Raw genomic sequence first — 12,935 nt, forward strand, 5'->3', positions numbered from 1 at the left:
CATACACACAAAAAACCTAAAGCAATGATCATAAGGATACTCACTGGACTTAAGAGCAGAGGACATCAGTGCAACCATTAACACAGAGCTAAGGAATAACATAGCAGAGATAAAGGGCTCAATAAATGAAATGAGAAACACACCTGATGTAATGAACAGCAAGCTGGAAGAAGCAGAGAAATGAATTAATGACCTAGAAGACAGAGTAATGGGAAGTAATCAAGTTTAACAAAATAGAGAAAAAAGAATTATGCAAAACAAGAACAGACTTAGGGAACTCAGTGACTCCATCAAACATAATAACATTCTTATTATAGGAGGCCCAGAAAAAGGAGAGAAAGAAAGGTGGGCAGAGAATTTAAATGAAGAAATAATAGCTGAAAACATCCCTAATCTGGAGAAGAAAACAGACATCCAGATCCAGGAGGCACAGAGAACCCCCAACAAAATCAACAAAAGCAGATCCACACCAAAACATATTGTAATTAAAATGGCAAAATATAGTAGTAAAGAAAAAATATTAAAAACAGCAAGACATAAGAAAATAGTTACATACAGGGCGCCTGGATGGCTCAGTTGGTTAAGCAACTGCCTTCATCTCAGGTCATGATCCCAGGGTCTTGGGATTGAGTCCCACATTGGGCTCCCGGCTCAGCGGGGAGCCTGCTTCTCCCTCTGACCCCCTCCTCTCTCATGCTGTTTCTCTCTCGCTCGCTCTCCAATAAATAAATAAATAAAATCTAAAAAAAAAAAAAGTTACATACAAAAAAACCCCCATAAGGCCAACAGTGGATTTTTCAGCAGAAACCTTTCCAGCCAGAAAGGAGGGGCATGATATATTCAACGTGCTGAATGGGAAAAACCTGCAGCCAAGAATACTCTGTCCAGGAAGGCATTCATTCAGAATTGAAGGAGACAGACAAAAACTAAAGGAGTTCGTGACCACTACACCAGCCCTGCAAGAAACATTAAAGGGAACTCTGAGTGGAAAGGAAAGGCCAAAACCAATAGCATGAAGGTAGGAACACAAAAGCAATAAAAAGAAATATTTCTGTAAAAAAATCAGCCAAGAAACATAAAACAAAAGGATGTAAAATATGACATCATATACCTAAAACATGGGGAAGAGTAAAGAATGGGTTCAAACTTCTATGTTGGGGCGCCTGGGTGGCTCAGTCATTGGGAGCCAGCCAGATGGGAGAGGAATCCTTTTTTTTTTTTTTAAGATTTTATTTATTTATTTGAGAGAGAGAGAATGACAGACAGAGAGCATGAGAGGGAGGAGGGTCAGAGGGAGAAGCAGACTCCCTGCCGAGCAGGGAGCCTGATGCGGGACTCGATCCTGGGACTCCAGGATCATGACCTGAGCCGAAGGCAGTCACTTAACCGACTGAGCCACCCAGGCGCCCGGGAGAGGAATCCTTTAATTTAGAGGGATTATGGTTCCAAGAGCATGGAGAGAGATTCACTGATTTTGTTTTCTGTCTCTTCTCACCACTTGACCCTAGAGGCAATCACAGTTGTGGTAGGTGCTCAGCAGATAAACTAAAGCTTTACCTTTCTAGCCAGAAGACTGGGAAAGGGGCCTCTGGGAGCTGGAAAGTGTCAGGAAGATTGCAGAGAGGAAGGAAATTCACAAAGGGAACCCATAGTATTGTGCATGAATTCCTGGGCTCTCCTTTGAAAGAGCATGTATGCATCTGACTCTAAACAGCATACCGAGAGCCTTGAAGACTCAACCGTGGAGTAGACTACTGCCCAAGTCCTGTGCTGGCCACTGCATGATATGTCTGGGACCTAATCAAGTTAATTACTGTTAAAATGAACAAAAATCCAGCATTTCCCATTGCACCTAAACAAGATCCAGATTAACATAGCATAATATCTAGAAATTCAAAATTGCTCCACATATGAAGAATCAGGAAAATCTTACTGTCTCCTAAGGAGAAAGGATGGTCAACAGATGGGAACCATGAGATGGTATAGATGTTGGGATTAGCAAAGACTTTAAGGCAGAAAGTAGAATTAAAATATAATTAAAACCTCCTTTTAAGAAGTGAGGGTGAACACTCTTGAAACAAATGGAAGGGGCTCCTGGGTGGCTCAGTCTGTTAAGCATCTGCCTTCGGCTCAGGTCGTGATCCTGGCTTCCTGGGATCGTGCCCCACATCAGGCTCCCTGCTCGGCAGGGAGTCTGCTTCTCCCTCTGACCCTCTCTCCTCTTGTGCTCTGTCTCTCACTCTCTCTCACTCTCTCAGATAAATAAGTCTTTAAAAAACGGGGGGGAGGCGCCTGGGTGGCTCAGTTGTTAAACATCCACCTTCGGCTCAGGTCATGATCCCAGGGTTCTGGGATCAAGCCCCACATCAGGCTCCCTGCTCGGCGGGAAGCCTACTTCTCCTTCTCCCACTCCTCCTACTTGTGTTCCTTGCTCTTGCTATCTCTCTCTGTCAAATAAATAAAATCTTTAAAATCTTTTTTAAAAAAGAAATGGAAAATTAGATATTTAAATTTAAAATTGGAAAATTTATAAGTAAAACTAAATTTAAAAATTCATGAAATGACCTCAGTAACAGAGTGGGGGTAACAGAAGAGTCAGTTAACTCAAAGAGCAGTGAGAATGATCCAGTCCAACCCAGCAGGAATTAAACTTAGGAAAAGTACAAAAAGTACACAGAGCTGCAGGGAGTTCTGGGACAGTAACAGAGGGCTTAGCTTTCAAAATTGGCGAAGCTTCAGCCACAATGACCAAGAAAATAAGATTCGAATTACTAGAATTATTAATGAAAGTGGGGACATTACCACCAACCTTCCAGAAATAAAAATGATTGTAAGGAAATACTATGAACAGTAAATACAATGCCAATAAGTTAGTTAGCCTAGATGAGATGGACAGATCCTGAAACATACAAAGAAAACTTACTAAAGAAGGAATAGAGGGGTGCCTCCCCCCCCATGCTCTCTCTCTAAAATAAATAAAATCTTAAAAAATTTTTTAAGAGAGTGAGAGAGAGAAGGGGGTTGGTGTGGGGGGGGGAGGCAGAGGGGGAGAGAATTCAAGCAGGCTCCATGCCCAGCGCAGACCCTGATGCAGGGCTCAATCTCTCACAACCCTGAGATCATGACCTGAGCCCAAATCAAGAGTTGGACACTTAACCGACTGAGCCACCCAAGTGCCCTAAGAAAAAATAGAAAATCTGAATAGCAGGAAACAGGGAAAGAGATTGAGTTAATTTTGAAACTTCCCACTTAAAAAAAAAAACAAATGGGTGCCTGGGTGGCTCAGTTGGTTAAGTGTCCAACTCTTGATCTCAGCTGAGGTCTTGGTCTCAGGGTTGTGAGTTTAAGACCCATGTTGGGCTCCACACCGGGTGTGGAGCCTACATAAAACAACAACAGCAACAACAAATATCTGAATGTTTGTGAGTCCCCCAATTAATAAAAGCCCAATATCTGATGGCTTCACTAGTGAATTCTGTCAAATGTTTAAAGATTTATCATGAATTCTTCCAAAAAATTAGGAGGGAGCACTTCCAAGTCATCCTGGAATGAGATGGAACGAGGCCGGCATTATCCTAATACCAAAGGTAGGCAAAGACATCATAAAGAAGGAAAACTACAGACGAGTATCCCTTATGAATATAGACATAGTAGCCCTTAGCCAAGACTACCAACATTTAGAAGGATGATACCCAGTGATACAAAGTTGGTTCAACATGGATACAATAACTCAGCCTTTGTAATATACCTTATTAGTAAGATAAATAAATCACAGGACTATCTCAAAAGACACACAAAAAACTATAATACCCTTTAATGATTAAAAAAAAAAACAAAACTCTTGGGGCGCCTGGGTGGCTCAGTCAGTTAAGCATCTGACTCTTGATTTCAGCTCAGGTCATGATCTCAGGATTGTAAGATCAAGCCCCACATTGGGCTCCGCAAGGCTTAGAACCTGCATAAGATCCTCTCTCCCTCTAACCACCCCTTAAAAAAAAAAAACTCTCTTAATCTCAGGAAACAAACTGGGGGTTGCTGGAGTGGAGGGTGGTAGGAGGGATGGGGTGGCTGGATGATGGACATTGGGGAGGGTATGTGTTGTGGTGAGCACTGTGTATTGTGTAAGAATGATGAATCACAGACCTGTACCCCTGAAACAAATAATAAATTATATGTTAATTAAAAAAATACCCTCTCAAACTAGGAATAGAAGGGGTCTTTCTCAATCTGGTAAAGGCATCTATGAAAAACTTTGACATAATATCTCATTTAATGGTAAAAGACTGAATGTTCTCTTCCTAAGCTCAGGAGTAAGATGAGGATTCATTCTCACCACTACAATTCAACATTGTACTAAAAGTTCTAGCCAAGACACAGGTTTTTTTTCTTTTCTTTTTTTTTTTTTAAAGATTTGATTTTATTTATTTGACAGAACACGAGAGAGGGAACACAAGCAGGGGGAGTGGGAGAGGGAGAAGCAGGCCTCCCGCCGGGCAGGAAGCCCAATGTGGGGCTCGATCCCAGGACCCTGGGATCATGACCTGAGCCGAAGGCAGATGCTTAACGACTGAGCCACCCAGGTGCCCCTTTTTTTTCTTTTTTTAAAAAAATTTATTATTGTAATAAAAAACATAAAATTGACCATCTTGACCATTTTAAGTATATAGTTTAGTAGTGTTAGTATTTCACATTGTTGTGGAATAGATCTCTAGAACTTTTTCATCTTACAATACTGAGAGTGAGATTCTAATGCATGTTTTTATTATGTATTATTTAATTACTTTAGCAACCTTATTTAGTCAAGACAGTTTTTTTTTTTTTTAAAGATATTTGAGACAGAGAGAATGAGAGACAGAGAGCATGAGAGGGAGGAGGGTCAGAGGGAGAAGCAGACTCCCCGCCGAGCAGGGAGCCCGATGCGGGACTCGATCCCGGGACTCCAGGATCATGACCTGAGCCGAAGGCAGTCGCTTAACCAACTGAGCCACCTAGGCGCCCCAAGACAGTTTTATAAGGAAAACAAAAGGCATCCAGATTAGAAAAAAAGAAATTAAACTAACTCTGTTTGCAAATGACATGATCTTGTGTATATAACATCCTATGGTGTATACAGACACATGGCAGAGAGGCACGTGTTCAGTGTCACTAGTCATTAGGGAAATGTAATTTAAGACCCAATTAGTTATCAGTATACACCTGTTAGCACAGCCAAAATAAAAAATAGTGGAAATACCAAATGATGGCAGATGAGAAGAAACAGAATCTCATATACTGCTGGTGGAAATATAAAATGGTACAAGCACGCTGGAAAATATTTTGACAGTTTCTTAGAAAATTTCACCATGCCATACTACCTAGCAGTTCCACTTCTAGGCATTTATTCCAGAGAAATGGGATAGTCAGTAAACCTTTGTGGTAAAAACAAGCATGATAGGTCTAGTGTGGCTGAAGCTTGGGGGAGATGGTGAGTATTTTCAACAAATGATCCTGAAAAGCTGTGGGACAGAGACTGTAGTCTATATAGTTTTTTTTAATCTTTTTTCCTATTACCTCCACCTCCCTTGGGTCTTTGGCACGTTTATTTTTCTTGGTTGATTTTTTTTTTAAAGATTTTATTTATTTATTTGACAGAGAGATGCAGCGAGAGAGGGAACACAAACAGGGGGAGTGGGAGAGGCAGAAGCAGGCTTCCCGCTGAGCAGGGAGCCCGATGTGGGGCTTGATCCCAGGATCCCAGGATCATGACCTGCACTGAAGGCAGACGCTTAACGACTAAGCCACCCAGGCGCCCCTCTTGGTTGATTCTTAATAAGTGTGAGTTGGTTGATGAGAATTTTAAAAGTTGAGTGGTGAATATAGGCATAAAAAGATAATCATTTTTTTTATATATATTATGACAATATATTGTATATATGTGGATTTTTCTGAAATTTTCACATGTATTTTCCTATCTAGGGCCCGTTCAGAACTGTAGGCATCTCAAGCAAGCTGATGACAAAGTGGGATGAGCCTGCCTCCCCAGTCTGTCCTCACGGACTGACACATTGCATTCCTAGCGCCCTTTATTTTCTGAGCCAGAGTGTCTGACTTGATCCAGGCTTGTCCTCTATAGAATTCCTCAGGGCTGTTCTGACTGGTTCTAGTTTTTTTCTTTATGTGGACAGCTCTATAATTTAGGTGTCTAATAACAAACTCCTTTGTTTTTGCTTATAGTGGGGTCTCCCACAAAGGCAGGCAGCAGGATTGTTTATGTTTTCATGTAACGTACACTTAGGCCTCCCAGGCCTCCATCCTTTCCACATGTTGTGTCTCTTTAAATTCAGGAAGCAGAACGGTAGATTTTGATCTGAAGAAACCTGTAAGTATGGGGCAATGTAGGAAAAACAGGTTTTTGGATCAGGTTGTGTAAATTTTGCTTTGGAGTAGCTTTGCATTAAAATGTATACTGTGGAGTAGGGATGAATAATGTCTTCTCTTGGTAGGTTCAGGTAGGTTGGCTGTGTAATTAGAATTTGGATTTTTTTTTTTTTTTTTTGCTTTGTTTTCCAGATGCTGTGAAAATTAACAGTGAGTATAACTGATAATATTAAGATCAGTGGGAGCTGAAATTAACTAAGATCATGTCAGAAAGAGTTGTGTTTGCTGCAAACTGGAAGTGAATTAGATAGTTTTTTTCTCCTCTCTGTAGTTCCACTTGTAAAAGCTGGACTGCAGAGGTGGGGCCCCTACCCCTCCTGTGTTGCCGATGTGTGGACAGAGGAGGCGGAGAAGGAAATGGGGATTACAAAATCATAATTTTCTGGAGGGCTTGGTTTTGCGACACTTAAGAGATGTGAGACTTGGGCGCCTGGGTGGCTCAGTTGGTTAAGCGACTGCCTTCGGCTCAGGTCATGATCCTGGAGATCGAGTCCCGCATCAGGCTCCCTGCTTGGCAGGGAGTCTGCTTCTCCCTCTGACCCTCCTCCCTCTCATGCTCTCTGTCTCCCATTCTCTCTCTCTCAAATAAATAAATTAAAAAAAAAAAAAAAAGAAAACAATTATTTCTAAAAAAAAAAAAAAAAAGAGATGTGAGACTTGTCAGAGGACTGAGGTTGGAAGAGATACAGTTGGTTTCTGAACTTCAGTCTTCGGGGATCCTTGTGATAGTGTCTTTCTTCCCACAGGTGTACATCTCATCAGTGTTTGTTTTCCCACCCCCACCCCGGGGGCAGGATGGAGGGCCAGGGCACAGGAGCAGAAACACTGCTTCCCAGAGCCTGTGTGTCCGCTGGGTGGTGAGCACTAGTGCGGGTCGCCCCCGGTGGGTGCTCTGCTAGAGACCTCTCTGACCTGCCGTGCTCTGGGTGAGCCTTGTGAATGGCTGAGCTACTGGAAACACCACTGCTGCTTGGGCTGGCAGCTGCCACCTGCAGACTCCTCTCTCCCGAGCCTGTTGAGTTGACCCACAGAGGGTTCTATTTCCTAAGAAGATTGCTGGACTGGAAAACTGCATATGCATTTAAAGCTTGTGTTTCCTGGAAGGTGGAAGGGGTGTTAGCCATTCATCTTGTGAATTGGCTGTGGTGTGACTCCTTTTGCTTCTCGTTTCTGGTCTTGACGCTGCTGAAGAGTCACCTCTTTGGCCTAGGTTTCCATTAGTGAGCCTGATCAAGCCAGGACACAAGTCTGGGCACGTTCCCTATAACACAGACCAAAGAAAACGGCAACATGGAGCAGAAGTGGGTTTATATGTGGGTAACAGCGGAGAGCTTGTAATGAAGGGAATTCTAGATCCCTGGGCCTTCTGCTGGAGTTTTCTATTCCGATTTTATTGGCTTAAGGTTTTCTACTTTCACACAGGCAGAAAGAGGATTTATTGGAAGGCTTTGGGATGGCTCACAGACTGGAAAGGAAGCTGCTGAGCCTCACCTTCAGAAAGGGCTGGCATCGGGGCAGCCATGGTCTCAGGGGCAGGAATCTCTGGGGGTTGAATAAGCACCACCACATCCAGTTCCTGCTTCTTTTTGCTCGGAAATCAAAGTCCAGGGACAGAGGCCCAACCAGGTGGCCTGCTGTGGGTCAGGGAGGGGCACCTTGACTGACAGCCTGTCCAGGCCCAATCCTGTGGAGAGAGGTGCTTCCCCTGGGCCACGAAGGGGCCAGCTGCTGGGCAGGCCGGGGCAGGAGCAACTGCCTCACCAGGAGCAGCAGCTTCGCCTAATGCTGCTGCCACAGTGACATTTGCTTTCTGTCAGAGGCCTGGACTTTTCGCTGTTTCTGTGTTAAAGGCTGACTCCGCTGGACATTCTTTACCAGTGAAACACTCTTTGTGCAAGAATGTGTTTTCTGAGGGGTCAGCCCTGTGTAGTTTTTCCCCAGGGATTTCTGTCAATCTGGCCTGTGCCCAGAGAAAGCTGGGGAGGATGTCCAGAACTCCCCTTTGTCAGAGAGCAGCTGAAGGTGATGTCGGTTACCCAGGGGTGCTTTCCTGTGACACCTGTGGGAACAGTGCCCTCTCTCGGGAATGGGCTTTTAGAAATGCGTCTTTGAAAGAGGGTTGAGAGTTTATCATCAGTTTTTGGCCTCTCTGGTTAGACTGACTGAGAAACTGCCCACAGTTACTAAGAGCTGACCAGATGGGAGGGTGTGTGTGTGTGTGCGTGTGTGTGTGTGTTGGGACTGATGTCTCCAGACCTTGAATGTAGGCATCCTGAAACATGTCTCCAGCCACGCATCACAGCTACCTCCCCCAGCAGCCCCAGTGTGCAGAACCAGGACTCGTTGACTTTTCTCCTTTCTTGCCAGGTACCTGCAGATGGTGTCCATTGTCCGTGCTGTCCAGCGCACACCAGGCTGATCCATGGTCACTTTCCGGGATGGCAGCAAGGTGACTTCAGCTGAGGATGACCCTGACTGAAAGGCTGCGCGAGAAGATATCTCAGGCCTTCTACAACCATGGGCTGCTCTGCGCATCCTACCCCATCCCTATCATCCTCTTCACAGGGCTCTGCATCTTAGCCTGCTGGTATGTTTCTGAGTTGCGCTGGATATGGTGGGCCACTGTGTTGGGACAGTAGGTTTCCTAATCCTGATTGCTCTGTAGCCCTTGGACTGTGTATACTTTTTACACAATGTAACTGGAGGCTCATTGGAGCTGGTGGGTGTAGAGTTCACGTCCTGGAGTGTTTAGCCACTAGACTGTAAACAGTCCAGGCTGGCCCCAACTTAGGGATTCACCAGATTTGTTCATGTCACTGGTAGTCTATTTCAAAATAATGTTTAGACACTTCTAAGAAACCAAAAGATAACTGAAAGGCATGATCTTTTAATATTCCTTTTCAACAGTGACAGTTTCATTTTGATACCTGGTTAAGAGCAGGAGCATTTGAGTGTTTTAAGACAAAGTCCATTTGAACAGTTCCTTGGACACCCTCGTGCGGGCTCACCCAGAGACTTGGTTCTCTGCTCTCCAGTCATTTTCTGGTGTTCACGAGGAGCGTCTTTCTGACCTCTTGCTGATTCTCAGGGCCTGCTGTGCTCCCCAACGACTGTCGTGCCTGCCGTAGCTGCCTTCGGTTCCCGTCTGTCTGTCTGTCTGTTATATACAGGCTTCAAGAAGGCTACAGCCGATGATGACATGTAGGAGGATGGGCCTGGTGTAAGAGGATATCTGATGGCCTTTTTTGGCTCTAAAACACTTACAGCCATGAAAAGAGCCCACTGTGTTATCCTTGCCTCTGGAAAGGTTTCCACATTCTTTGTACATCTGACGTTTGTTAGATGTATTCAGTGCTGTGCTGGAAGGAGGGTGGTTCAGGACTGAGCTCCCAGTTGGGTTCTTAATGATCCCAAGTTCTTTTCTAATTAGGACTAAGAAAGATGAGTAGCTTTCATTGAGAATTTCCTGTTGGTTGCTTCAGGCATATAATTAATCTCATCAATCCTCATAATAACCTTGGGAAGCAGTCCAGTTATATTTCCATTTAACCAAAGGAGGATGGTGGATTGGAGCCTTGTGTGGTCTACACAGTTAATAAGCAGGGACACTGGGCTTTAAATCTAGGCCTAGGGATTTCTGGTGTCTGCCCCCATGGCACTCTGTCACCCTGACTCTCCTCGCTCTGGCTCAGTGTATTTGTACTGATGCTTAAATTTTGTTAAATTGTGTTGTAAAAGATAAGATACAGCTACATCCTATAGGAGATAAATTAGTAGAACCCAGCTCTTGTGTTTGGTTTTTTTTCCCTCTAATTTAATTAGCTTTTTAAAAATTTCTCAAGATCATACTTTTTAAAAGTCATCTCTGTCCTTCAAAATCATACTTTTCTAGGCCTGGCATATGTATTTCTCAAACCTGAGCTAGCAACAGAATTACCTGGAGGCATGCACAACAGGGATTGCCGGGCCTCGCCCCAGAATTTCTCATTCATCAGGTCTGGGCTGGGTCCAAGAATTTGTGTCTCTGACAAGTTCCCAGGCCTGGGACCATGTGCTGAGAACCACTAGACTGTCTTTCTTGAAAGTCTGTCTGCAACTCTACCACGGCTCTGCTAAAAGTGTTTTCTCTTTTTTGCTGATTTCTGAAGCAGCAGTTCATGGGGACACTCATGGTTATTATCCCTGGTATGGCCTTCTGTTGAGGGTGGTGTGACTGAGCTTCCCCTGCACTAAATCCTTAGGTCCTCAGTGGCCTCTGCACGTGGGACGGTGATAAGATCTACTTGGTAGACAAGTACATTGAATTCAGCTTACATGTTGTGCGGTCAGTTTGAGTTGAGGAGGGTAGTTGTGATCCCCTTCCATGAAGATAACTCTAGCTACAGGAAAAGGAAAAGATGTTTCCTGTTTGCCATTCATCTTTGGATGTTGGGTGTTGCCAGCTGAGACTAGGCAGCGTCCTGGACATGTAGCAGCTGCTTGGGTGCAGTCGAGCCTTACCTTTGAATGAGTAATTTGCTGTTACACAAGTGTTTCAGAACAGACAGTCCTTGGATTTATGACGTGAGGGCCTCTGGTGTGAAAACCGTAGGAGATGGCTACGGTCTCAAGTTTGGAGAACGCCTTCTCAACTCAGGGTGAATTAGAATGGGCTGGAAGGTGGGGGAAGAGGCAGATGTGATGATAGCAATATTTAACAACTAGAACAGCCCAGACGCAGCCAAGCCTGCCTTATATCCCACAGGTGCTCCTGGCTGAACATCAGTCCTGGGAAAGGGGTGGGCGAGGTTCGGGGTAGGACTGGGCTGATGGGAAGGCAAGGAAGACCGATCTTCTATGACTCCTAGCTTCATAGGTCCTTTGGAACTTTCCCTTTCACATGTGCTGTTCTGTTTGGTGCCTGACATCCTTAGAGGGGGTGGTTATGTCCTAGTTTTTTTCAAGATGATGAAACTAGCGTGGAGAGCTGAGAAGTGGTGTTACAACTGGCAGGTCCTTGTGGGAAGCCCTGTACTTTCTCCACTTCACCAAGGTGATAGGAACTTTTTGAAGAATACTGTTTGGTGCTGATAGCTTTCATTGCAAGGAGTTTGCTCCCTGAGAGAGATGGTCTCAGCTGCCATGGGTCAGGAGCAGGATCTGTAGGCAGGACCTGCCTAGACAAGAGCAGGGAGGCTTTTTGAGGCGTAGCCATGTGTAACAGGAGTTGAGGAGAGAGCACAAAGTTGGGTTTTATATCACTCACTAAAGATGGCCAGAATATACGCCAGGCGCTGTGCCGGCCCAGTGACGTGCACACCATCCCTCTCCTCAAAAGCGCAGTCTGGACCCGAGACACACAGCCGCAGTGCCGTCAGCCCATGTGACCTGGCTTTGGTGCAGAGGCAGGCAGTGTCAGCGAGGCTTCTGGGGGGAGAACTTCTGAGCCAAACCCTGCAGGGAGAGTGAGTGGCATCTTCCTCGCCTCCTTTCCTGTTTATGGTCGTGGCCATCAGTCAGCTCACTTAGCAGCCGGGCAGGGAGGGTGGTCCCCCAGAGAGCCCCTCCGAGAACCGGCTGCTTCCTCTGGTCCCGCCTTCTAATGGCGCGACAGTTTCCAAAGACACGAGGTTTTTCTTTGAAGAGGAAAACCAGCCTTAGGGACTGTCCCATTCTTAGTGCCCTGTAATTACTTTCCCAAACCGGCATCTTTGTCATGTTATCTTAAAGGAGGCTTTTATTTATTTTATTTTTTTAAAGATTTTATTTATTTATTTGGCAGACAGAGACACAGAGAAGGAACACAAGCAGGGGGAGTGGGAGAGGGAGAAGCAGGCTTCCCACGAAGCAGGGAGCCCGATGTGGGGCTCTGTCCCAGGATCCTGGGATCATGACCTGAGCCCAAGGCAGACGCTTAACGACTGAGCCACCCAGGTGCCCTCAAAGGAGCCTTTTAACAACTTTTCTTAAAATCTGATTGGCTTAGGAAGAATTTCCCAAGGCTAGATGAAGTCTGTCAGCCTCCTAAAATGACAAAGTTGTTTCAAAGGATCCACAGATTCTGGGCCTTTTTGTCCAAGAGACCAGATATTGTGGCCCGATGGCACAAGCCTGTCCTCTTCAAACCTTGGGAAGATTCTTTGTCCAGAGCAGAGTCCCCCCTTCTGTTCAGAGTCTCGGGTTGTCTGCAGAAAACAAAGTGTGGGTCCTAGACAGCTTTTAGTAGTTTTGTTAGATATCTACATTCTATTTAGTGGCTTATCTTTTATTGTCCCTGGAATGAGGCGGTTGTGCAGCTTGACCTCAAAGGATCCCTGCCCTTGAGAACCCTGTTCAGATCTAGCAGCCACCTGAGTCGTAGACCCTGTTCATCAGCACTGGATCACCCTGGGAGCAGTGAATGCTCTTTGCTCTGGGAAAATCTGATGGAACCTGCGGCACGTAGGCACTGTGGCAAGAGGTGTCTTCACATTTCCTAGAGGTTAGGTCACCCGAGGCATGGCCCAGCAGCAGCCCAGCAAGGCACAGGGTGCTATTGC

The 12,935-nt window shown here is 45.1% G+C and overlaps 1 protein-coding gene across 1 annotated transcript in view; it reads left to right on the forward strand.

The window, feature by feature from the left end:
• SCAP (SREBF chaperone) overlaps positions 1-12,935 on the forward strand; it is a 67,706-nt gene that overhangs the window by 23,512 nt on the left and 31,259 nt on the right. The window contains exon 2 of the mRNA XM_045862545.3: positions 8,785-9,004. Coding sequence (XP_045718501.1) covers positions 8,883-9,004 — 122 coding nt within the window. The 5' untranslated portion in view covers positions 8,785-8,882. The remainder of the gene's footprint in view (positions 1-8,784; positions 9,005-12,935) is intronic.

The sequence above is a fragment of the Mirounga angustirostris genome, unplaced genomic scaffold, assembly GCF_029215605.1.
Source record: "Mirounga angustirostris isolate CCGP_5_RB_7025 unplaced genomic scaffold, mMirAng1.0.hap1 SCAF_1, whole genome shotgun sequence".
NCBI classification, from domain to species: domain Eukaryota; kingdom Metazoa; phylum Chordata; class Mammalia; order Carnivora; family Phocidae; genus Mirounga; species Mirounga angustirostris.